The 27,423-nt window shown below is 41.4% G+C and overlaps 4 protein-coding genes across 4 annotated transcripts; 3 read left to right on the forward strand and 1 right to left on the reverse strand.

The window, feature by feature from the left end:
- Positions 1-4,060: 4,060 nt before the first annotated feature.
- Positions 4,061-5,051, reverse strand: LOC126393581 (olfactory receptor 7G1-like). The gene has a single exon (XM_050049803.1). The coding sequence runs from the start codon at positions 5,024-5,026 to the stop codon at positions 4,061-4,063; it is 966 nt and encodes a 321-aa protein (XP_049905760.1). The 5' UTR covers positions 5,027-5,051.
- A 7,142-nt stretch (positions 5,052-12,193) lies between these two features.
- LOC126393505 (putative gustatory receptor clone PTE01) lies at positions 12,194-13,135 on the forward strand. The gene has a single exon (XM_050049694.1). The coding sequence runs from the start codon at positions 12,194-12,196 to the stop codon at positions 13,133-13,135; it is 942 nt and encodes a 313-aa protein (XP_049905651.1).
- A 3,709-nt stretch (positions 13,136-16,844) lies between these two features.
- LOC126393506 (olfactory receptor 142-like) lies at positions 16,845-18,222 on the forward strand. The gene has a single exon (XM_050049695.1). The coding sequence runs from the start codon at positions 17,275-17,277 to the stop codon at positions 18,220-18,222; it is 948 nt and encodes a 315-aa protein (XP_049905652.1). The 5' UTR covers positions 16,845-17,274.
- A 3,252-nt stretch (positions 18,223-21,474) lies between these two features.
- On the forward strand, positions 21,475-22,440 carry LOC126393507 (olfactory receptor 142-like). Its single transcript, XM_050049696.1, has one exon. The coding sequence runs from the start codon at positions 21,493-21,495 to the stop codon at positions 22,438-22,440; it is 948 nt and encodes a 315-aa protein (XP_049905653.1). The 5' UTR covers positions 21,475-21,492.
- The last annotated feature ends 4,983 nt before the right edge of the window (positions 22,441-27,423 follow it).

The raw sequence follows: 27,423 nt of genomic DNA on the forward strand, positions 1-27,423 counted from the left end.
AGGCGGTCTTTGTGGAGAAAAAGCTTGTTTAGTGGACTAACTTTGCACTTGAAAGGATGCCCGTTCAATTAAGTTTTAACAGGTCTGACGCTATGGCTGTATCTAGGCTAACGGCTAACATGCTAACTATTATTTCTATGTCACTAGTCACTTGAAACAAATTTAGGACGATAGGAGACGGGTTGAAATAAACCGAAATTTCCCTTTAATGGACAATCCAAAAAAGACAAATATTCTTAATGTCTTGAAGTAAACTGGGGTCTACTGGGTGGGGTTTGCCTATCCAATCTACATCTGTTTTGTGGACTTGGAGAAGGCTTACAACCAAGTACCTTGGGGAGTCCTATGGGGGGTACTGCGGGAACATAGGATACCAGGGTCATTGCCATGAGCTATCTGGTATTTAGTGGGTGTCAGCCTCTGCTTGGGTTGTCCCTTGTCACAGATTCTGTTTGTGACCTTCATGGACAGGAGGATCAAGGTGCAGCCAGGGGGAAAAGAGTATCCAGTTTGGGGACCTCAGAATTGCGTCTCTCCTTTTTTGCAGATGATGTGGCTGTTATGGCTTCACCAGACCATGACCTGTAGCATGCACTGGAGCGGATGAAAGACAGTACCTCCAAGTCTCAGGCTATGGTTCTCTGCCGAAAATGGTAGATTGCTTCCTCTTGGTTGGGAGTGAGTTACTACCTCAGGCAAAGGAGTTCAAGTATCTCTGGCTCTTGTTCGGAAATGAAGGTGAAATGGAGTGTGAGATGGACAGGCAGATTGGTGTAGAATCAGCAGTTATGTGGGCGCTGTACCGGACCATTGTGAGTTTCCTCCACAGGTGATTGGGCTAAGCCTTATAGATAGGGTGAGGAGCTCCAACATCTGGAGGGAGCTCAGTGTAGAGCCGCTGATCTTTTACATCAAAAAGGGCCACTTGAGGTAGTTCAGGCATCTGATCAGGATCCCTCCTGGATGCACGGCCAACCATTAATAGACCTATGGAGAAGATCCAGAACATGTTGGGGGGATTATCTCATCTCGCCTGGATCATCTCATCTGGCCTCGGAATGCCTTAGTTTCCTTCAGGAGGAGCTGGAAAATGGTGCTGGGGAGAGGGACATCTTGAATATCTTGCCTAGCCTGCTGCCCCCACTACCTGGACCCAGATAAGCAGATATAAATTGATGGGTGGATGGAGGGGTTATTTTTTGCATGTCACATTATCAGCTTCAGCCTAGGGCATTTGCTTGTATTGCACATCATGTAACGCTTTGTCATCAACGTGTTCACCTGCATGGGGGGTGTAAAATATCAAACAACATTCACACCAGTACCTTAAAAGCATTCCTGAATGCCTAGCTTGCACTTCACTTAACCAAATTAACCTACTTAGGTGTAGAAGCAGGTGTGGTGTTGAGTGAAGCTACAATGGTCATGTGCACTGCACTATCAAACAACGTGTGACACTTCGTCCAAGACTTGTAAAACAGAATATTTCTCTTAAAGGGCCAGTGTGTAAAATGGGTTGAAAACAGTGACATCAGTGGTCAAATTCTAGATTGCAGGGCTCACTCGCTCACCCCTCCCGTCGGGTAAATGACGGCGGCCTCGTAGGGACAACAAGCCTTGCGCACAAGTTTTTCAGGAGTAGGTCTATCTAGCGACGAGGTGAATATTTATTTAGAAATCTAAACCATGTTACGATATTGTAATGAATCCCTCACGAGCAGGAGACCAGAGTAGCGTTCGGGAAAAAGGCCAGTTTATTGGAGCACTCCAAAAACTCTGGTAACACTCCAGGGGGTAAAAGACTCCCAAAAACTCTGGTAACACTCCAGGGGGTAAAAGACTCCGTCCCAAATTCTGACTCTTCTAGCGTAACAGACACACTTCATACACACATACTCGTTTACCATACCGAGTGGGCACCCCCTCCCTCTCTGCTCCACCAATCTCCAGCCCGCACACTGACTGACAGCGTAGCCGGTAAACAGAGCGCAGCTGTTTATTTAGCCTAGCAATATCTCCGGACTATAGTAGCTGCAATGGATGACTTTGAACGCGATTTTGAAGATTTTCTTGTAGCGGACACAGACCCAGAGCCATACCTGTTTGAGCCGGAGCATACAGATGAGGAACTCCATGTGTTTGATGCTGAGTGGGCGAGAAGAGAGGCTGAATGCACAGAATGGGATTCGGTGCTACTGCTACCATCGTTGGGGAGATATATCATCAGGAGGAAAAGCGCCGCAGAGAGTGCATCACAAGGAGTGAAGTTGCGTCTTCTTTTCCTCGCAGATGACGGTTCGGGTTCATTCTCTCCTGTTGCGTGGTAAGTGTGGTCCATTCGCAAACTTTATAACTAAAAAAACTTTTCACTACTCTCTATCGACGAACTACTAACACTCTCTGTTGTTTCCTCCTCCTTCTTCCTTCTTTCCGCTGTCTTCGTTGGTTCATTTATACACGCGAAACGCGTTCTCTGGCTGGCTGGATTGTCCGTGGATTGTCCGCTCGGTCTGCCGTACATACATGGCGGCGCAAGATGGCAACCTCTCTAAAGCAAGGTCCTTGATATATATATATATATAAAAGCATAATTATAAGGCTACGAAAACCAAACGAATTTTATTTTATAGCGATTATACACTTATATAAACATATTAATGGGTAGAATATTCAGATTCAGATTCAGATTGACAATAAACCATGCCAAATATTACACACTGGCCCTTTAATACTCTGGTCCAATCATGAGCACACATTCGCCCACTGAATTTTGCATAAATGTAGCTGGCCAATCAGGACGCGCCTATCTGAAGACATGCGAAGCCCACAGTATATGTTGGAGCCAAATTACTGCATCAGTTATCCTTTTTCTCTTTAGCGATTACCCAATGATCAGCTTTCTCCACATATGGAGTCGCTGCTTCATCTCATCAGTGCCTTGGTGCAGACCATGCAGAGAGCAGTGTTCAGCAGCCATCTGTGAGGCCTGCTGGGCACTGCCTAAGGTAAGATGCCAGCAACGGAGGGATCAGTTCAGCTACTTTGACGTGATGCTTTGCTGCCATGACTGTGAGCAGAAATTTGAGAATGATGACGCCGAGACCCCCACTCCACTCGCCAGCACTCTGTGATACTTTAAGGGATCATTGACCCAGAAAAAGTGGTGTGCAGGGTGTCCCCTTGGGGAACTGCCCATTGGTCCGACAGCCCATTGGTCCGACATCCCATTGTTCCGACCATATTAAACCCATTGTTCCGAAGTCCGTTTCGAAATCATCATGATGCCCTGCGGTTAAGGTCTGGTTAGGTTTAGGCACAAAAACCACTTGGTTAGGGTCAGGAAAAGATCATGGTGTGGGTTAAAATGAAAAAGAAAGTGGCAAACACATAAGCTGTGAGCCTGCTTTGCCTCAAGCCTTTCCCAGCTGACCCAGAGCCGGTCGCGGTGCACCATCAAGGTAGAAATACGCCCGCCGGGAGCCGTTCAGCACCGCGGACCGTCGGACTAATGGGATGTTGGACCAATGACATGGACCCGTCCCCTTGCTTGTCTTTTGACCCCTGCAAGGACCCACCCACAGAACCCACAGGTACCAGTAGAGGGCATTGCCTGTGTGAGATAGAACGAGGGTATTGATATTGTAACCTTAGCACAGGCAGGAGCCCTTTCACTCCCACAGGGAGCGGATGTAGCCGATGCTGTCATAAGGCTCCTATGTAAGTATACTGTGGGCTCTGCACATATTCAGGTATGCATGTAATTTGGCTGGCTATAATTATACAAATTTAGGTGGGCAAATACATGCTTGTGATTGGAGGAGAGTATTAATAACAGAGTCTAGTAGAGGGCTCCATCTGTGCGAATGGAATTAGGGTTACAGCACATATCACTCCCACCTAAACCCTTGATGAACTCTTCCAGAAAGGATGTATTTGTCCATAAAAGAGACAAGTTAATGTTATATTTAATATATGCCAATACACACCATAGATTTTAAGTCTCATTGTGGAGAGCTACCCCTCTTTGCTCTCAACAGTCTTCCAACATGAAGAAAAATATTTATTTTCTATTAAACAGAAATCTTTTACATGACTGTCTTATTTTCAGTAGGTAAAATCCATACATAAAAGGCGTGATCATTGGCTGGCAAATGAGGAGATATACAGATAAGATAATGCGCACTTTATCTGGTACTAGAGCCACATCAAGCCTGGAATCCACAAAGTGAAACATGCAGCCGATAAACAAGTTTGACACTGAGACAATCTGAGGCGTGCAGGTGGTGATGGCCTTTTGCGTATTTTCTTTTGAGGTATTCAGACAAACATTCAAAATCTTAATGTACGAGACTGAAATGAGACTAAATGGAATAGCAATAGTCACAAAGGCAAAAAGCAGGTCAGATATGTTGTTAAGTATTGAAACTGAACAGGCAAGTTTAATTACTAAGTGGTGGTCACAAAACACTTTGTCAATGACATTTCCACAAAATGTCAAACGGATGACGACTGAAAATGAGAATATAAAGTTAACAAATGAATACATCCATACAAGAAGAATGATCATACCTACTCTCCCTGTGTTCATAATGATATTGTAACGTAAAGGATAGCAGATAGAGACGTATCTGTCGTAGGCCATGGCTGCTAAACTGCAAAACTCAACAGAAGCAGATGTGTAGATACAACCCATCTGCAGAAAACACCATGGTAGGGTCACTTCATGGGTATCTGAAAACATCTGTGAGAGCAGAAGAGGGTACATCGATGTGCTGCCACCTATTTCATTCACAAATAAATTACATAATAGTATATACATTGGCTCATGCAACCTCCTGTCCATATATATGACCACAATTAGAACTGTGTTGGCCACACATATGGAGATGTACCATAATAGCATTATGCTGAAATACAGGTATTTTACCTCTCCAATGTTACCATAGGCAGCCAGCACAAAAGACATAACTTCAGTTGAATTCTCCATTTCTTTCTTGTGTAGTATGGGTGCCACACTGGGAAACATATAGGCCAGCAGCAAACTGGCTCAGTGATAGTGTTACCTATTATCCTTTTGAATAATGCCTCAGCCCAATATTCCGCCTTCATTTACATTTTCTATTAATTTTGGAATAAGGCAGGCAAACACGTTGAGACACTTTTTTGGCTGATAAATTCAAGAGTATAAAACAAGGAATCACAAGATCTGAACAACACTTATCTCTGTGTACCAGTGTGCAACAGTCCATTGGATAATGGACGATGATGCAGACAACTGTTCAAGTATCCTGTGACAAAATGTAAGAATGAATATCACTCCTCACAAAACAACATTAAGCATACAGTATATGAACATCGATTCAAATTCACATTTTACACATCTGTTCCATGATCACTGGTATCTCACACATATGAAAGCCTCCGGCTGGCTGCTGTAACCCTCCCAAGTGAACAACACAAAAGCCTCCTCTGAACTTTATACACTCTCTTGTGCAAAGAGATGGGTTGGGCTACGCTAGAGGGCCAAGCTGCTACAAACAGCTGCTGCTGAAACAAAAACATTACATTGTTTACACTAAAAGTTTACCTTTGGTGCATCATTTTTGCATGCACAATTGTAAGAATAGCATATTATATCACAACTGAGTGTAGTAAATCCTATTTATATAGCCCAGTCAGGAGAAGAGAACCTTTGAAACCACTGACAGCAGCCCTTATCCTTTATTGTCTCATTTTCAACTCTAAGAAGCTCAATCACCAATCTCTGTTCCTCCCACTGTATTGACTGCAAGTAGTAAAAGATGGAGCCAAACCTGAAAACTTTTACATAGAAAACAACAAACATGAGCTGATAGTAACTGTCGGTGAAAGAAAGGAAAAACGAAAATGTAGCGGACAAGGAAGAAAGTGGAGGAGAAAGTTGTAGGAAACAAAAAAAAAAGGAAAATTCGAACAAAAAAGGAAATGGAAGCAGAGAGAGGTCATAAAGAAAAGAATGTCTCAAATAGAGAAACAAAAGACAAACAGAGAAACAACACATACAAATAAATAATATATATACCAACTGAATAGGAATGGTTTTTCCCGTGTTTTTAGTGGCCTGCACTGAGCTCTGAACTCAAGCCCATCCAATACTTTTTTGATGAATTGGAGCAGTGACTGTGAGTCAGGTCTTACTGCCCAACTTTTTGTGCTTTGTACCTTGCTTTGTACATCGGGGTCACAGAATGTATGGTATGTGCTGTAAATCATTGCCCTGGAACCAGGGCCAATCTGTTGCATTAATGGAACAAAACTGTACACCCTGTACATGACGTATTGCATACATTGTAAAGTAAAAGGTGAATCCTATGGTTTCAGCAGTTATGTTGGCCTATGTGTGTGGCTAAACTGGTGCATCAATGATCAGCTTGTTTACATCAGCTTTTAACATGTCTTGGGTGATCAGATCACAAGTGGACAGCTCTAAGTACAGGTGTGAATGTACCTAATGCGTCCTCAATGTGTCTTAAGCCCAGTTTAGACCAAATATTCACGACGAGACGGCATATCATCTCTATGTAACAACTCTGTACTTCCGTCCTGATTTCCAGCTTTTCAGACTTCTTTTGTGGCTGAATATAATGTGTAGCTTCTTAAAATATAAATGAGGATAGTGATAGTGAGATACTGGCTACAGTTGCATTTGTAGTAGTAATGAAATAGCAAAACACATAAACAAAACGAGCATTAGATGGACTGTATTCATAATAAATACACCACGATAATATAAATAACCATGGAAACAGAGGGCTTGGCGGGGACAGAGCACCTGCCGCAGCAAGCAATGGTCATTTTGACTTGATCAGCGGACTTCACTACAAGTTGATTGGCTGTAGAAACAAGTGAAGTGCTTTACATTCTAAAACCAGCCGTTGGCAATTTGGCCAGCTGAGTTGCAGGTGACACCATCAGACCGGCAAGTTCACACCACTGCAACTTTTCTCTACAACATTCTAAAATGGTTTCATCTCATTGGGACTCTTTGGTCTGAACTGGGCTTTAAGCAGCAATGCAGCAAGTGACAGTTTGAGTCTGATAGTCAAGATTGTTAGCTGAGCTGGGGGTCCTTTACTGTGGCCCAGGACACATGAGCACACACACCTCTGAAAGAATGTGGCCATATACACCCCAGACCATCCCCAAATGTGGTGAGCCAATCATCCAAGCTGCATGTAAAAACCACATGTAAAAAGGACACTAGTGTTTGCTAAAAGATCCTGAAGTCCGAATTATTAATCATATACCAGGATGAGAGTGATTTTTTCATGGCAAATCCATACAGTTAGTGGACTTCTGACAGAAATATTAAATATTCAATTTAAATTCAAAATGTAAAGCACCAGGGCCAGAGATGTCCTGACTTTTAGTCCTTAAGATGGAGCTAACTCCAAAACACTGGATTCTACACTTCCCATAATGCAATGTGATAGCATCTTTTGTTAGACTGTCCCTGTCTGGTGAACATTGTTCAGACTCAGCTCCCCCAGTTTGTAATACAGGCTTTATCCAAGCCCAGATACCCTGATGACATCATCAGGGTTATTTTTTTTTCTTCAGATTTTTGGAAAGCTTTCTGCAGAGCCACTGAAGAGATCATACAGCTATTTTACAGGATGAGTCATGCACTTTATGACCAGTAAACTGCCCCTTTCGTTAGAGTACATGAGAAAAAAGTACAATAATGGTATTGTAAAGAATGAGGATCACTGTGCAGCTTCTTTGGATTTAATTAAAAACACATTTTAGATATAGTCTGAAAAACCTGACTGAGATAGTTTTATTTTCCAGATACTACAGCTAATACCAAAGATATTGTGTATAGAAGTTACACTTTTTGGCATCAGACCCAATAAAGATGCACTGTCTTTTTCTCTAGTACTTTAATTAAAGTGTTTATGTGACAAACACTTTAATTAAAGTTTAACTTGGCTAAACACTGGCCTGAGACACTGAGGACATCAGCCAACACATTCCCTGTTGGATAACTTGATGTGTTCAGTCCATTCACATGAGATTACCATGTTATTGATCTACTGATGTAACTCCCCTTTGTTGTGTTGCAATGTCACAGGGACACAGAAATACAGAGTAAACATGGTGATTAAGCCTCAGGGTCATTAGTCCACCACATCTCTGTATCCCCAGGACATCAATCTGCTGCAAATGTCATGCTCTGGGACCAGCAGTCTCCATGTAGAACAAATGTGTAAGTGTGTACAAACTCCCTACACAGTGAGAGAAGGCTGGTAATGTAAGATACAGGATGCCAAAGGCCCTGAAAAACAATGCATATACTTCCTCTATCAACTTTGATGATGAAACAAAAAAAGGACCCCCCCCACCCCCCTCAAAAACTTGCCTCCACAATGAACATAGACTTAAAAAAGGCAAACATTCTTCACGCATGAAGTGATTGGGACCATGTTTAACAACAGCAAAACTGTACCAAAACATCCATTTACAAACTCTTACACAACTTGTGCAGTATAATCCAAGTCTCATTGATCCAGTCATGTTTAGTACTTCCCAATATATTGTTGCTAAAACATACAACCTCTCAGCTGTGCATAGGACAGTTTGTACTGGTACTGCCATACATATGTCCTCGACACTCACCCCGCTAAACAAGGTTGCCGACACTACCACACCATGTGTAGAGTTTCTTGGTTTCTTGGATAGGACCTTACTGGCCACAGTCTAACAGTATGACTCTAGACCTGAATGAATTTCTTATGTTCTTGGGGAAAAAAAGGAGGGATTGGGTTTGAGAGAAGCTTCACTGTGGTCATCATGACGCAGCAAGTGAGGCACACCGATAGGGCAGTTAGTTCACTTGCCCTTTGAGCTTAAGTCAGTGCAAGCAGCAAAGCTGTCTTGACTGACAACGCCTTCAGAGAGGAGCACTTGAAGGAATCCTTAACCAAGATCTTGAGCACAAATGGCAGGTCCCATTGTGGGGAGGGGGCATACATCACCAGGCACTGACCCCCTGCAAGAAATGCTTCAAGAGAGGGTAGGCAATTTGAGTCATTTCTGTGCACCACAGCGCCAAGCAACCCGGGGCTACCAGCATGACCAACAACTGCTTCAAAAGCACTATTCGGACGGGATTAGTTTTACATGGGCACGTGGGGTAATGTCACTTTACCACAGGACGTCAGTAACATTAATGGCCGATTCGCAGGGGATAAGAAATATCAGTAAAACTACCACAACTGGGAGGGGTAAATCCATTCACGCACCACCGTCCCCTCCTGCCGTCATGTGCGTATGATAGGACTGTCAAAAGCACCATGAAATTGAGTTCGAATATTTTCGAATTAATTTAGTAGAGTTCGAATAATATTAGAATTTATTAGTAGTAGTAGTAGTATTAGTAGGCTATTAGTATTAGTATTATTTTATTTTTATTTTTTTACAAAAAAACCCCACAAAAAATAAGATGCTTATTGCAATATGAACGTGACACTCGGATGAAAACACCCGCTCTGACCTCACTGAAGTGCCAGGTATGATCAACTTTTGCCTCGCTATCTGAGCAATGTTTGGATACTTCAGTGCGTAGTTTTCCACTACAAGAGTGGATCCTGGTCGGCTCGTAGTGGTGTCTCATTCTGGTAACGTTTCATCTCTTCTTCAAAAAGGGTAGGCAGGGAGGCAGCAGGTGCAACACTCTCCCTGTGTGTCTCCCCGAACAGGTCACACATCGCGTACAGTGCAGTGGGTGGTGTTGGCGCAGCGGGCTCCTCCATCGGTGCCTCTCCCTCCCTCTGCGTCCCGAACGGGATTCGCCGTGATATACAACATTATTGATAGTATTAATTAATTATTAATGATATTCAAATTATCAAATTTAGGTTCGAACCTATAAAAAAATATATATATTTGATTATATTTCTAACTTCGATTTTTTTTTTGACAGCCCTACCACACATATTTACTGCTGGTCTATTCGCACGGGATTAGTATTACCTGAGGTAATTGTCCTGGACCCTTTTACAGAAGGTAAAAGTCGCGGTAATCTTTACTGACATCGTGCGGTAATGATTACTGACATGGCACATTCGGACGGGACTAAAATCTCTGGTAATTATTATTTTACCCCACGTCCCTATATAAAACTAATCCCGTCCGAATAGGGCTTTACTCTCTTCAACAAGGGAGGGATGAGACAGGGGGGTGTAAAGGTGTAAAGCAGCTTTCTTGGCCATGGCGCATACGTAAATGTGTCCACCCCCTGGTGGAATCATCTTGTAGCGCTAAGGAGAACCATAGCAGGAGCCTAAAGCCTGATTTATGGTCCTGCGTTAAATCAACGACGTCGCTACGTCGTAGGGTACGTGGCTATGCAGAAGGCTCCCCGTAGCCCCCGGCGTAGCCTGATGTGCACCTCCCCAAAAATGTGACTACACGTCGAGGTGACGCAGACCCAGCGCAGACCGAGAGGGCTGTGATTGGTTTGCTTGGTAGCAACGCATTTCTGGTTCCGTATTTCCAGATTGCGCCATCCCCGCCATCTTTAAACATCTTCTGTTGCGATGTAGATGTTGCAGTATTAAGGCCCATTTATGCTCAACGTTCAATACGGATACGGATACGGACGGAGCCGTCTGTCCGTGCTCCGCGTTCATTTCTCTGTGACCGGAAAAGCCGGAAGCTAAAAAAAGAAGAATCAACTAGAGACGACGATAACCATTCAGGAAAGGAACACAGCCTCCTACCACTCTGGCGGTGAATTGCACCGCGACGAAATGGAGTGACGGAGAAGTTCGAAGGGTTCACAACGGCGTCACGGCAACGACGTAGGTACATGGTAGGTACGCCGCAGCACCATAAATCAGGCTTAACACGTCTCACCACAATGGTCCAACCAGCAGGCGCAGAGATGTTGGATTCAGATTCAGATTCAGATTCAGAATACTTTATTAATCCCCGGGGGGAAATTGTTTAATGCTGAATTACGCATCTGGCAATCAGTTAAAGGCTCAGTGTGCAGGATATTTTAGCAGAAATGGAATATTGTATGATAAGTATGTTTTCTTCATTGTAGAATCACCTGAAAATAAGAATTGTTGTGTTTTCCTTACCCTTGAATGAAGCATTTATATCTACAAAGGGAGCGGGTCCTCCACCCTGTTGCAGTGCCATGTTTCTACAGCAGCCCAGAACAGACAAACCAAACACTGGCTCTGGCCATTCACACTTTTGTGTCAGCCACTATGGTTACCAGCAGAGCCCCTCTGCAGTGACAGCATTGGAAAACCACTGATTTTTAATGTTAAACTGCTTTTTTTCTCAGTGTCTTTACTGGTTTAAATCATGGGGTCCGTTTGTTTTGGTGAGGAAGAGACCTATGTGGATCATTCAGCTCCAGGTGGAAATCCCCTGAACATCTGGATCTCAACATAGCAGAGAAAAAAGGTCAGCACACATAAGCAGGTGCTGGGCTAGCAGCCTGTATCTGACATGCTGAACAGCATTGGAGAAACACTGATTTGTAAAAATGAAACTGCTTAATACAGTGTTTTTACAGGTTTTGATCACTGGGTCTGGTTGTTTTGGAGATGAAGAGACCTTTGTAGATAATCCAGCTCCTGGTAAAAAACCTTGTGAACAATGACCACTGAAGGAATCCTAACTTGGAGAAGTTTCAGCTGGTTGCAATTTGCAGTCCTCATCACTAGATGCCACTAAATCTCCCCAAATCATACACACTGTTCCTATTTAGTATCAGAAAAAAACTTAAAGATTTACCATCTAATATTTGAGATAGTCCATTTGTTTCTTTATCTACCCTTATAAAATAATATGAATACTTTACCAGTGATATTGATAATCAGGTTTTTATTTATAGAGCACATAATCCATTAAATAATATCAAAGGTTGACATATGGCTAAACATGAACAAGAAAAAGATTATCTTCATTGTTTAAGTAGAGCAGGTAATTGAACCTCTGGAGCTCTAGTTAGTTCTGACAGCTGATTGGAGTGTGACGATAAACTTACAAGATAAAAGCAGTTACGCTGTTTACTGAACAAGTGGTGAATTATTCCAGCTGTTGGGTTTCATTTTTTTATTACTACTTTTCGCACATAGCCAGCTGAGGTTATCGTAATCAAGGCAGGACAGAGATAACTATCTGGTAAACAATGATCAATGCAACCATTTTAAATGCATTTTCCTTATCGGGATTAAATGACATGACAACAAAGCACAGAGCCACTCTTTTCTCTCTTGCCGTATTGTGTTACATTGTGATTTTGCTTGTAAATGGTTCTCTTATTGTTCTTATCATATTGGACGAAAAACTTCATGAACCCATGTACATTTTTCTGGGTAATTTGTGCATTAATAGTCTTTATGGGACAGCGGCCTTTTACCCCAAATTCCTTTCTGATCTATTGTCTAACACTCATGTCATATCTTATACAGGCTGTCTGTTGCAGGTGTTTGTTATATACTCCTATGCAGCAACTGATTTTTCTGTTCTGACCCTAATGGCCTATGACAGGTATGTGGCTATATGTCGACCACTGGAGTATCACTCTGTTATGACTAAACATAGGGCTGTGTTGTTGGTGTTCTTCTCCAGACTTGTACCTTTGCTCTGTCAGACTGTTGTAATGACAATGACCTCCACAGTGGAATTATGTGGCTCCCACATAGAAAAACTTTATTGTGACAACTGGTCAATCCTTAAACTTTCCTGCAGTTCAATAACAACAAATAATATTGTTGGATTTATCATGATATTTTTCTATTTTGGGCATGACCTTTTCATTGTGTGCTCATATGTGCAGTTGGTAAAATCTGCTTTAAAGTCAAGAGAGTGCAGAAGAAAGTTCATGCAGACATGTGTGCCACATTTATTATGTTTGCTTACCATCAGTGTTGCTCTGCTTTTTGACCTCATGTATGCTAGATATGGTTCAAGCTCTGTATCACAGAGTGTAAAGGACTTCATGGGCATACAATTTCTCATGATTCCTCCTGTTCTCAACCCTATTATTTATGGACTTCAACTGACTCAAGTTCGCAACAGTTTATTAAGTTTGTGTAAAGTCAGCAAACAGGTTAAAGGATTGGGCTGATACATTGTGAAGTTGTGTTTTTGGGTCGGCCATTCTCTCTCATGAACAGAAATATTTGATCATCAGGTTCCCATAATATAATATGGAGTAGTAATGTGGCCTGCCCCTTCTTTCAAAGCTCAGAAATGTATCAACCCATACTGTCAAACCTCTTTCTATTTCTGCGTCCAGAATGTGGGTGATGCATAGGAAAAACACAGATTAGATATCAGATATGAGCTCTGAGGCGCACTTCCTGAGATCATAGGTCTTAAAACATGTCATGATCTTGTTTGTAACTTATTCATTAGAAAAACAACATTGTAGATGACAAGGGATATGCAGGCTGATGCAGATTTTACATGTATAGTTGTAAGAACTGAAGAGGTTAAGAACTCCTAATTCAAAGAATTGAGGATGCTATGTAATATAATCAGTATGCAATGATTTGCAAATCCTTTTTGCCTTTTTGCCTGCAATATACGTATGTCAAAAAAGGATTTGCAGATCATTGCATTCTGGTTCTATTGGTGTTTTACACAGGGTCCCAACTTTTTTGGAATTGGGGTTTCAGTGTCTGTTGTCAACTATGCTTCAGTTTTTGTTGACTCGGTCTCACATAGGTGTTGATTAAAATTTAAGATCATTCAGGAGGCTGGACTTTCTGCTGCTGCAAATTTGTATTATTAAAAAGTGTTTCTAACATTTGTTCATTACCATTGACTGGTGTACTAATAAAACTGTTTTTATAATTTTGCTGTATTTAAGCAGTTATCATATTTAACAGAAAATACCAGTGCACAAAAAGTGTAAGGTTGTGTGCTTTGTTTTAATAGTGTTCATTTCATACAGAAATCTCTTTAAAAATCCTTGCACAGAATGACAAATTAATTAAAAACTTCAGGAACAAAAAGTATAGCTAACATTCCTGTTTCAATCTCCCCTCGCTCCCTTGGAAAAGAAGAGAAAGTGACTTCACTCAGAGGGAGGAAGAATAAAGTGTGGAAGAAAGCCTGATCAGCATTTTTACACTGAGGTAGGCAGTGGTGAACCTAGATTCTGGAGGGGCCCTGAGAAAAGAAGTCCATCAAGACCCCAACGGTCTCACTGACAGATACACCTAATGTTGTATGTATTACAGTGACAGGTAGCTGGCTGACTGTATCCTGCTGCCATATGCAAGCTAGAAGGGGCCCCACTTAAAGGGTTTTGTGGAAAGTTTTAGTGCACTGTGTAGTGCCTTTAGGGGGCCTTATGGGGGTTAGTAGTTGTCATTAGAAAATGTGCCAATAATAGTGACCATCAGGGGCCCCTCTTCTCAAATTTCCTGGAGGGGGTACAAAAAAGGACCAAAGGACCCAAAGCCAGGTAGAGAGCTACAGGATCAGGACCAGCAGTTCAAGGAGTTAGCCAGCACAGCAAGCAGGCCAAGAGATGGAGTCACTCCACCAGACCAATAAGCAGTTCAGCCCCTCTTTGAAAACACAAATAGCAAGCCAGTCATAAACAACCAGAGAGGCACAGCAGAATCAAATGGCCAAAGGCAGATAGCCAAGAGGAATGGTACAGACTCGACAAACACATGAGTGGAGTCCTGGAGCAATCCTTGCAAGGGAAAGCTGAGCACAAATCAAACATGTTCGGCAACATGGTATACAAAAAGTGCAAGAAAAGGTTTGGCAAAACTACAGTAAAGCTAGTCACAGCCCTGAGACAAAAAGGCAGGAGGACATTGAGGAGCTTGTTAACACAGATGCCAGCTGCACAAGAGATGGAGGAAAACAGCCCCAGCGGACAAAGCTTCTCTGAAGGTGCTGTGGGATATGCTCTAAAAAAAGCTTGCCAAGCAATGTAAAACAGACTGGATCTATAATTGACAGAAAAGGAAAGAAAAGGAAAGAAAAGATTTTTCAAAAATGCCTACCATTTGCATGATGAAAAGCAAAGTGGAAGGCTACACATCTCCAAGGATGAACTAGTGTAGTATATCAATAGCCAATACAAAGACGCAACCAAAGATACACCACTCAGCTCACCAGGGCACATGCCAAAGCCCCCAGGCATCCCTTTTGACACCTTCCCTCATATGCAGGACTGAAGAGGTTATCAAAGGGGCCAAATCAGCTTTAGAACTGCCCCCAAGTAGCAAAGATCATTTGGAAGCTTATGAGGACTGCATGGAAGAACCAGACCATTCCATCAGGATGGCAACAGCAAATTGGGGTCTTCATTCCCAAAGAGCTATTCCTCCACCTCTATCAGCCAGTTCAGAAGTATTACCAGCTTCCTCAGGGGCAATGGGTACACTAATACAAGTTGCCAAAAGACTGCACTCCAACCCTTCTTAGGATGCATTGAACTCTCTTCCATGATCTGGGAGCAAATACAGCATGCCAAAAGAGAGGGGTGATGAGAGGGGTGACTTACATTTGGTGTAGCTTGACTTGGCAAACGCCAATGGCTCAGTGCCACACAAGCTCATCAAGTTTGCTTTGGAATTTTTCCACATATAAACCAGTGTCACCAACACCACAGTCAAGTATTTCAGCAACCTCCACATGTGCTTCTCCCTACAAAGCCTTATAGGACAGAATGGCAATGCTTGGAAATTAGCATTCAAATGGGATATTCTATCCGTCCCATTCTTTTTGTGGCCATCTTCGAGATGATACTCATCAAAGCCAGTCAAGTAGCGAGAGGCCTGAAAAGGTGAGAAAAGTGAGCAAAGTTCCATCATCTGCAACCAGCAGGATGGATGGCATCTCCAACACATAGATCAGGAAGTGGCTGGGCCTCCCTCACTGCTTCTCCAACTCAGGCCTCTTTGGAAAGACCACATTACCGCTTCTGTTGAATCCTGTCAGCCTTGGATACAGGCAGGAGAAAACCCATCTTCTACTTGAGCAAAGGGAATCCAAGCACCAGCTGATAAGGAATGCAAAAGTGGATGTCCACACAGGATGAGAGCGGAGGGCACAGACAGTGGTGGATCAGGCCATCAGCAAGTTGCAGCACAAAAAAGTTTCAGGGCCAGCAAGTAGCATGAATAAAATACGAGGCCACCACAAGCAGAGGTATCGTCTGGGCAGACATCTGGTGAAGCATGCCCAAGCTTCTTGATAAGGGCAACATATGACACCCTTCTATGCCCCAAAAACCTCTCCCAGTGGTTTGGAAGTGAGGTCAAGTGCCCGCAACACAGGCCTCCAGCACATCCTGTGCAAGGTTGTGCTGGCACAGGGGTGCCTCAGGTGGCGGCACGAGTACAGAGTGGGGGCAAACAACTTCTCAAGTCATCATCCACCACTCAATACCTTTGTCAAGACGGGAGAGAGCAGACAGAGGCCAGAGGCAGGAAAGACAACATCTTGGCTTACTCCTGGACAGGCATGGGGAATACTTTTGACCTGGGCTAGCAGCCCGTTTTCCCACTTGAAATCACAGCAGATGCTATGATGGGGTCCACAGATGCCAAGAAGGGCGTCATCACTGAACTTAGTATGTACTACTACTCACTCCTCCTTGGCAGGAATTTAGCCTGTCATAGACGGTGATAGACAGATGGTTCATCTAATCACCTGCCAATTATTTATTTTAAAAGTTCTGCATTTTCCAAACAGTTTCCAATGGTTAAATGGCTCTGTGTTACAAACCATCTGGGGCCTCAGGTTAAAAATTTACAGCACCTAAGTTAAAGTACTCACTCTATTAATACAATATAAAATGGACCAGTTGATATTAAAGCTGATGCTCAACAATGTATTTGTTATCTTGCATTATAAATTCTTATGGACTGTGCTTTTAGTTAACATTGGTTCCATCTGTATACTCTTTTGTCTCCATCAGTATATTTCAAGTGAGCAAATCATCAACAATATAACACTGTACATTGATTATTTCTTTTGTTTCCTTCTTTTTTTTAACCTCTGGGCTGCCAGCCAATGACACACCAGCTGTAGAGAGGGAGCTCCCTTTAACAACCAACCATACATTTCCAGTGCTAACACTGTACAACAGTCAGACATTTGGACATGTAATATTCAACGTACACAGAACATATCCCTGACAATGACTGTTTTAACCTTTGTACAGCATTGCATCCTGTTTTCTAAATATAGTTTATAATTTTGACAGTTTTGATTTTGGAGGATTACTGCAAAATGAGTAATACATCTAATTTAGTTATATTTTCACTGTCTGGCTTCAGTGCCACTGTCAACTACAAAGTTACATTTTTCTCTTTGACTTTACTGTGTTATTGTCTAATCGTGGTGGTAAATGTGTCTCTCATTTTAACCATAATTTTGGATCAAAATTTACATAAACCCATGTACGTTTTTTTGTGTTCTTTGTGCATCAATGGACTCTATGGAGCTGCTGGCTTTTATCCTAAATTTGTCTTTGATCTGCTGTCTGACATTCAAGTAATATCATATACAGCATGCCTTTTGCAAGTCTTTGTTATATACTCCAATTCACAAATCGACTACTCTATTCTAGTTCTAATGGCCTATGACAGATATGTGGCCATATGTCGACCTCTGGAGTATCACTCTGTGATGTCTGTGCAAAGGATTGCTGTGTTAATTGGTTTGTCCTGGCTTGTACCTTTCTGCTCTGAAGGTATGATTATAACTTTGACATCCATACTGAAATTATGTGGCTCCCACATAGATAAACTCTATTGTGAGAACTGGTCAGTTGTTAAACTTTCCTGTGGCTCAACAAGAGCAAATGACATAGTTGGATTGATTGTTCTTGCTTTCTATTGTGCTCATGTCCTCTTGATTGTATGTTCATATGTGCAGTTGGTACAGTCATCTTTAAAATCCAAAGAGGGGAGGAGAAAGTTTACTCAGACATGTGTGCCACATCTGTTATGTCTGTTCAATGTCACAGCTGCTTTGCTTTTTGATATTATGTACTCGAGGTATGGATCAGCATCCATGCCACAGAATTTAAGGAACTTCATGGCCATACAATTTCTTATAATTCCACCGATTATAAACCCTATTATTTATGGACTGATCCTGACTAGAATTCGAAACAGAATGATATATTTGTGTATGATGGCAGGTCAAAGATTTAAATCGAGATTCAAGGTTTAGATTGTTTAAACATTCCAAAAATCACTATGTGGCTCAACCCATGGTTGTTAGTGTAATTCTCCTGTTGTACCTCAATTAGGCCTTTGTAATGTTAATGATCTCCAAGATATGACTGAATCATCTCACATGGAAAAATGAATCCATTATTTTGGGTGTGTTTGTTTCATTTTGTGCTTGTATGTGTAACTGCTTAAATGTTGCTGAAGGATGATGTTGTTGGACCTATAATTATAATTTTTCAAATATTCACATTTGGGCAGTGCCTTGTCATTGTGTGTTCATATGTGCAGTTGATAAACTCTGCTTTAATGTCAAGAGAGTCGTGACAGACTTCACTTTGCAAAAGCATTTAAGTTGTTGATGGACAACAAACAGGATAAAGGATTACTGTGAGACAAAAGAAGTGTTGTGCTTTCAGATAGGCACATTGTGTCATCAACGGAAATAAAATATAAAATCAAATCAGGGTTTTGATGGTGAGAGATAATGGAGCATTTGATATTACATGACCCTCCTCTGTTTCAGTCTTAAATATTTGATGCTTACATAAAGCTGAAGATAAGAATGTATAGAAAAAATATACCAAATGATCACATTATTATTGGTGCTTAACTCTCATGCAATCACAGGCCTTAGCTCCGTAAACATTTCAAGGATATTTGACAAATTTCTCATCAGAAACAAGGACCCTGTTGAGTGTTGGTCCTGTGTAGCACATTACAGTTATTAACACTACCTGTTACACAATAATTTGAAAATGCATAGTAGCATACTGTAATGTAGTAATTATGTCAATGGGCCCTAGGTTTTGGCTTCGACATCTATGCTTTTCTTGACATGAGCAAGCTACACTACTAGTAGTTAAACACATTGAATGTATTTCTCATCAAGAAACATCTATTGTTAATAAATATAATAAAAACACATTGAATGTATTTCTCATCAAGAAACATCTATTGTTAATAAATATAATAAAAATGTGAGGGGATAATACACACTTCTAGTCAGGTGCTGGCTTGCAGGCAGATATAAACAAAAGGGAAAGCAACACACTCATAACTTTGATGAAGTATGAAGTATTAAATTGCACAAATGCAGTCATTGTTTTCTGCAGCCATTCCTGAACCTCTTTTTCATCATGAAAAATACAGTATAGCAGTCTGATGTTTGGTCATGCTGCCCTGCTACTAGACACATTATATGATTTTGAAAATTGTTCTGCCACCTGAAAGCCTCTGGAAATACACCTCACTTTTAAAACATGTACATAAGACAGCTTTAGTGATGTTGGAAAGCACTCTCAGTAATTATAGGCCTGTCACATTTACTGCACATGTCACGAAAACATGTGAGAGACCAGTTTTGTAGCACCTGGGGACCCTTGCAATTCATTTTCTTAAACTTGTGCAGTTTGAACCTGGCACACCTGGAGGATGGCAGGGTCTTGGATACCGGCATAATTTCTCTTCACTCTCTACAACCTGGATTTCCATTTCAATTTGGAAACATGTCACCTCCAAAAGTTCTCAGATGACTCCAACATTGTCAGGTGTCAGGTAGGTTTTTGGAAAATTAAGCTTTACTTTTTACAAGTACCACACTATCAACTAAGATGAAAACAGTCCTTTATTTATAACTTAATTTGAAATGTATGATTGTTGGGTGAGAATGGTGGAGTAGGATGATGGTGGCTCCAGTACAGAGGGAGTGACCAGAGTGAGATGCTGCATCAAGTGAGGGAGAAACCTAAATTGGGCATTCATGTGGTGAGACCCCATCATGAACACAGGGTTAGAACACACCAGGCCAACCCTAGAAGCCAGTCAATCCCCATAGACAAATTTTACAGCAGAAATAAACACATTTACAGCCTGGTGCGAAAGTAGTTTTGGTCTCTGTAGCTGATTTCCCCCTTCATGAAAACTGCAAGGGTGATGAATTTTTGAAACTCTCCCATTTAAAGAGGTAACTACGGAGCCCCTAAAGTCCCTAAAAAAGAAAAAAAAACTATCTCGTGCGCACGAGATAGTTTTTTTTTCTTTTTTAGGGACTTTAGGGGCTCCGTAGGCAACAGATAGGATTTGTTTTTTGTTTTTTTAGCTTGGCGCCACCTAGTGTCAGTGGTGTTGCATCGCACTGTCACATTGACCAAATTGACCGTGGGGATCGGAGATAATCAATAATATGACTCTATTAGACTCGCTAAATTAAATAAAATGTAGGCTGTAAAGCCACCAGTATACCTCTATGTATATGTAGAATGAGAAGGTGTGTGGACACTCTACTAAATAAGTCCAGGATGTACAGAGTAAGAGAAATTATGCCAGTAGAGTGAGTTGCTGCTTATCAGTAGCACCAGCATCACCCAAGACCCTGCCATCCCCCACGTATGCCAGGTATTCAAATTGCACAAGGTTTAGAAAATTAGTTGCCAGGGTCTCCAGGCGCTGCAAAACCAGTTTCTCAGAGGTTTTCATGACATGTGCAGTTAGTGCGACAGGCCTATAATTACTGAGAGTACTGGGATGTCCTTTCTTAGGCAAGGGGACAATGCAGGCCTTCCATAGCCTGTGTTCACATTAATATGGTAAAAGGACTAAAGACAGTGAGCCTTGCTCTGTCAGAAGTGAAAAAAAAAACATTTCCAGCATCGCTAAAGCTGTCTTATGTACATGTTATCAAAGTCGGCTGTATTGACACTACAAGTTTTTAATTTCCACAGGCTTTCAGGTGACACAGTAATTTTGACAAGAAGGCAAAATTGCATCTGTTCTGCCCATTTTATGTGTTGGCATGTTATGTTGATCACACCTCCCCCCTCAGATGCACTGAACAGCTGTTTGTGTGCTTTGGTGATGGTGTGACCAGTAAGGCCCTATCCAAGAAACACCTTGTGAGATGGCTCTGTGAGTGCATCCCCCAAGCCGACAGGCAGGCGGGCAGGGACCCTGCGTCTGTCATTCAATCAAGCAAATCATCAACAATATAACACTGTACAGTGATTATTTCTTTTGTTTCCTTCTTTTTTTTTAACCTCTGGGCTGCCAGCCAATGACACGCCAGCTGTAGAGAGGGAGCTCCCTTTAACAACCAACCATAAATTTCCAGCGCTAACACTGTACAACAGTCAGACATTTGGACATGTAATATTCAACGTATACAGAACATATCCCTGACAATGACTGTTTTAACCTTTGTACAGCATTGCATTCTATTTTCTAAATATGATTTATAACTTTGACAGTTTTGATCTTGGAGGATTACTGCAAAATGAGTAATACATCCAATTTAGTTATATTTTCACTGTCTGGCTTCAGTGCCACTGTCAACTACAAAGTTACATTTTTCTCTCTCACTTTACTGTGTTATTGTCTAATCGTGGTGGTAAATGTGTCTCTCATTTTAACCATAATTTTGGATCAAAATTTACATAAACCCATGTACGTTTTTTTGTGTTCTTTGTGCATCAATGGACTCTATGGAGCTGCTGGCTTTTATCCTAAATTTGTCTTTGATCTGCTGTCTGACATTCAAGTAATATCATATACAGCATGCCTTTTGCAAGTCTTTGTTATATACTCCAATTCACAAATCGACTACTCTATTCTAGTTCTAATGGCCTATGACAGATATGTGGCCATATGTCGACCTCTGGAGTATCACTCTGTGATGTCTGTGCAAAGGATTGCTGTGTTAATTGGTTTGTCCTGGCTTGTACCTTTCTGCTCTGAAGGTATGATTATAACTTTGACATCCATACTGAAATTATGTGGCTCCCACATAGATAAACTCTATTGTGAGAACTGGTCAGTTGTTAAACTTTCCTGTGGCTCAACAAGAGCAAATGACATAGTTGGATTGATTGTTCTTGCTTTCTATTGTGCTCATGTCCTCTTGATTGTATGTTCATATGTGCAGTTGGTACAGTCATCTTTAAAATCCAAAGAGGGGAGGAGAAAGTTTACTCAGACATGTGTGCCACATCTGTTATGTCTGTTCAATGTCACAGCTGCTTTGCTTTTTGATATTATGTACTCGAGGTATGGATCAGCATCCATGCCACAGAATTTAAGGAACTTCATGGCCATACAATTTCTTATAATTCCACCGATTATAAACCCTATTATTTATGGACTGATCCTGACTAGAATTCGAAACAGAATGATATATTTGTGTATGATGGCAGGTCAAAGATTTAAATGGAGATTCAAGGTTTAGATTGTCTAAATATTCCAAAAATCACTATGTGGCTCAACCCATGGTTGTTAGTGTAATTCTCCTGTTGTACCTCAATTAGGCCTTTGTAATGTTAATGATCTCCAAGATATGACTGAATCATCTCACATGGAAAAATGAATCCATTATTTTGGGTGTGATTGTTTCATTTTGTGCTTGTATGTGTTGCTCAAGGATGATGTTGTTGGACCTTTAATTATAATTTTTCAAATATTCACATTTGGGCAGTGCCTTGTCATTGTGTGTTCATATGTGCAGTTGATAAACTCTGCTTTAATGTCAAGAGAGCCGTGACAGACTTCACTTTGCAAAAGCATTTAAGTTGTTGATGGACAACAAACAGGATAAAGGATTACTGTGAGATAAAAGAAGTGTTGTGCTTTCAGATAGGCACATTGTGTCATCAACGGAAATAAAATATAAAATCAAATCAGGGTTTTGATGGTGAGAGATAGTGGAGTATTTGATATTACATGACCCTCCTCTGTTTTAGCACATTACAGTTATTAACGCTACCTATTATACAATAATTTGAAAATGCATAGTAGCATACTGTAATGTAGTAATTATGTCAATGGGCCCTAGGTTTTGGCTTTGACATCTATGCTTTTCTTGACATGAGCAAGCTACACTACTAGTAGTTAAACACATTGAATGTATTTCTCATCAAGAAACATCTATTGTTAATAAATATAATAAAAACGTGAGGGGATAATACACACTTCTAGTCAGGTGCTGGCTTGCAGGCAGATATAAACAAAAGGGAAAGGGTGCTGGCTTGCAGGCAGATATAAACAAAAGGGAAAGCAACACACTCATAACTTTGATGAAGAATGAAGTATTAAATTGCACAAATGCAGTCATTGTTTTCTGCAGCCATTCCTGAACCTCTTTTTCATCATGAAAAATACAATATAGCAATCTGATGTTTGGTCATGCTGCCCTGCTACTAGTTATGATTTTGAAAATGGCTCTGCCACCTGAAAGCCTCTGGAAATACACCTGACTTTGATAACATGTACATAAGACAGCTTTAGTGATGTTGGAAAAGGTTTATTTTTCACTTCTGGCAGAGCAAGGCTCACTGTCTTTAGTCTTTTTAACATATTGATATGACCCCAGGCGATGGAAGGCCTGCATTGTCCCACTAGCCAGAGAAAGGACATCCCAGCACTCTCAGTAATTATAGGCCTGTCGCACTAACTGCACATGTCATGAAAACCTCTGAGAGACCGGTTTTGCAGCACCTGGGGACCCTGGCGACTAATTTTCTAGAATACCTGGCACATGTGGTGGATGGCAGGTTCTTGGGTGATGCTGGTGCTACTGATAAGCAGCAACTGACTCTACTGGCATAATTTAACTTCACTCTCTACAACCTGGACTTTCAGTTCAATTTGGAAACATGTCACCTCCAAAAGTTCTCAGATGACTCCAACATTGTCAGGTGTCAGGTAGATTTTTGGAAAATTAAGCTTTACTTTTTACAAGTACCACACTATCAACTAAGATGAAAACAGTCCTTTACTTTTTTCAGCTTGGCGCCACCTAGCGTCAGTGGTGTTGCGTCGGACTGTCGCAATGACCAAATTGACCGTGGGGATCAGAGATAATCAATAATATGACTCTACTAGACTCGCTAAATTAAATAAAATGTAGGCTGTAAAGCCACCGGTATACCTCTATGTATATGTAGAATGAGAAGTTGTGTGGACACTCTACTAAATAAGTTCAGGATGTACAGAGTAAGAGAAATTATGCCAGTAGAGTGAGTTGTTGCTTATCAGTAGCACCAGCATCACCCAAGACCCTGCCATCCCCCACGTATGCCAGGTATTCAAATTGCACAAGGTTTAGGAAATTAGTCACCAGGGTCCTCAGGTGCTGCAAAACCGGCCTCTCAGAGGTTTTCATGACATGTGCAGTTAGTGTGACAGGCCTATAATTACTGAGAGTGCTGAGATGTCCTTTCTTAGGCAAGGGGACAATGCAGGCCTTCCATAGCCTGCGTTCATATTAATATGGTAAAATGACTATGCTCTGTAAGAAGTGGGAAAAGGCTTTCGGGTGGCAGAGCAATTTTCAGAATCATATTTTTCCAGCAACAGGGCTGCATGACCAAACATCACATTGCTATATTGTATTTTTCATGTAAAAATAAGTTCAGGAATGACTGCAGAAAATAATGACTTCATTTGTGCAACATATGATGAAGGATTCCTTTGAGCCTCTGGAGCGCACCACTGTGAGGGCGTTGTCATTCATGATACCTTTGCTGCTTGTGTTGACCTTATCTAATAGAGCATGTAAACTAACTGCCCTATCGGTGCACCCCAGTTGCTCACTGCTTTGTGGTGACTGCAGTGGGGCTTGTCTCAGACCTTGGTACCGAAGAACATAAGGAGTTAATTCAGATTGAGAGTAATACAGTTAGATGTTTTTTGTCCTTCACCCCATGAGGGGGACAAGAAGGCAAAATTGCATCTGTTCTGCCCATTTCATGTGTTGGCATGTTATGTTGATCACACCCATCAGATGACCGGTAAGGCCCTATCCAAGAAACACCTTGAGTAGCTCTGTGAGTGCATATCCCAAGCCTACAGGCAGGTGGGCAGGAACCCTCTGTCTGTGGTGCATGCACACTCTGCACGTGGAGGGGCAGTGTTGGCAGGACATATGTACGGCAGCATCATGGTCCATTCCCAGCCTGTTAATATGGTTCTATCTCTTGGACATGTCCAGCTCCTTTTCAGGGTCTGTGCTCGCTGGAACGAGAAAACAGACAAAAGTTGGAGGAGCTTGCTGAAGGTGAGAGGAGAGCTAGGGCCTGTAGAGCTTATTATAGACCCAGAGGGAGTGCAGGAGTCCACAGACCCCTGGATTTGAAGCCTCCAGAATGCTCTGCAGGCCTTGGCTCTTCTCTCAACCACTATGACTACCACCTAGTCATAGTGGAATGCACACTTTTTTTCTCTCACTTTATACTGATATTGTGGTGGTAAATGTGTCTCTTATTTTAACCATAATATTGGATCAAAACCCATGTACTGGTTTGTGTAATCTGTGCATCAGTGGACTTTATGGGACTGCAGCCCTTTACCGTAAATTTGTTTCAATCCCTTGTCAGATATTTGTGTTACATCAAATGCAAGATGCCTTTTGCAAATGTGTTCATTCAATGGTTGACCATTCTGTTGTAGCTCTTATGACCTATGACAGATGTGTCGACCCCTGGAGTGGGCCTAACACTTAGTAATGTCTGTGCAAAGGACTGCTGTGTAAGTTGGTTTGTCGTGGTTTGTGCTTTGGTGCGCAGAGGCCTTGACAATATTTTAGCCCCGTTTACACCATTTTTTTGATTGTATTAAAAAGAGAAGAAGACGAAGAAGAAGTAGTTTAAAGAATGGAAGTAGCCTTGAACATTTTAAAGCGGAATGGGCATATCAAATTATATAAATCCTTTCCGACCTTTTGAGTTTACATAACTAAACTGTTAACTTAAGTTAACAGCTATAGTGACTTGAAGTCAGCCAGTGCACACCCGGCACCGGGGGTAACAGCGGGCTGGTTTCTGAGTCTAACCGATGTAACAGCAGCAACAGAAAGTTTGCTGATCCCACGGAGAGTTGGGGTGTACGCTTGGTGCTGGGGTTTGTACTGGCTGAATTCTAGTTGCTACAGTCGCTACCTTAAAGTCCATGACCCATGGCAACAAGTGTGTCCCAGCCATATGCATCACTTGTTAGTTCCCCCTCAGGAAACAGTTTCCGTTTTGTGTTATGAGCTTCTTGCAGCGCCTTTTCTAAATGCTGCACATCATCAAATTGATGTTTTTGTGTGTCAGCATACTGGTGAATTTTTTTTCTTAATGCTGCACGTGTTGTCAAGTTGGTCAACTTTTAGTCATGTGGTGGGTTCAGAATGGAAGATGGTGCTCAGTCCTGACAATTGGAAGTATTCTTACTCTCTGACAGGTGTAAAACTCATCACTATGTGAAGAGTTAATAGTGACTGAGAGGTGATGGCAGTGGAAAGGAGAGAAAAGTTGTCCTTAAAATAGGAGAGAAACAGGAATCCCCGGAAACTAGCATTAAATACGTGAAATGACCACGACCTCTTAACACCGAATTCCGTGGTGGCAGCGTGTAATGGGTTGAAATTACGTGCCGGTACCACGGAAACAATGCCAATGTAAAGTCAATTAGGATCCTTTTTCGTGGTGGACACACGGATTCCCTGATTCAACAACGTTCTGTATACACACAAAAACACGAAAGTATTCTTGATGTTAAAACGGCAAATATATTCCTCTGTTATAATTTCCCACCAATAATTATAATAATAATAATAATAACATGATAGTTCGGCTGTACTAGATATTTGATATATTCAAATATTCAGTCCCAAAACGCTGTTTCTAGAGAACTTACTAAAATATCTGAAATTAACCATCATCCTTACTTTTTCTTGACATATTTCATCTAGGTGCAGTTTCATTACTAGTTCGGCTTTACTAGACATTTGATATATTCAGTAGATGTATCTTTTTACAACTCTATTTTACAACAAGCCGCAAAAAACTTACCATCCCCAAAACGCAGTTTCTAGAGTACTATCTAAAATATCTGAAATTAACCAACATCCTTGCTTTTTTTCTTAACATAGTTCATCTAAGTGCAGTGTCATCACTAGTTAGGCTGTACTAGATATTACATATATTCAGTACATCTATCTTTTTACGACCCTATTTTACAAGCCACAATAGAATAGCAGTAGCACTGCAGTAGAATTTGACCATCAAATTCTACTGCAGAGACTGGATCACTTAATTGGCCTAAAAGGTTCTGCACTGAGCTGGTTTAAATCTTATTTATCTGATCGTTTTCAGTTTGTTGATGTTCATAATGAATCATCCTTACGTACCAAAGTTTGTTATGGAGTTCCGCAAGGTTCTGTGCTCGGACC

The sequence above is a fragment of the Epinephelus moara genome, chromosome 7, assembly GCF_006386435.1.
Source record: "Epinephelus moara isolate mb chromosome 7, YSFRI_EMoa_1.0, whole genome shotgun sequence".
In the NCBI taxonomy this organism is placed as follows: domain Eukaryota; kingdom Metazoa; phylum Chordata; class Actinopteri; order Perciformes; family Serranidae; genus Epinephelus; species Epinephelus moara.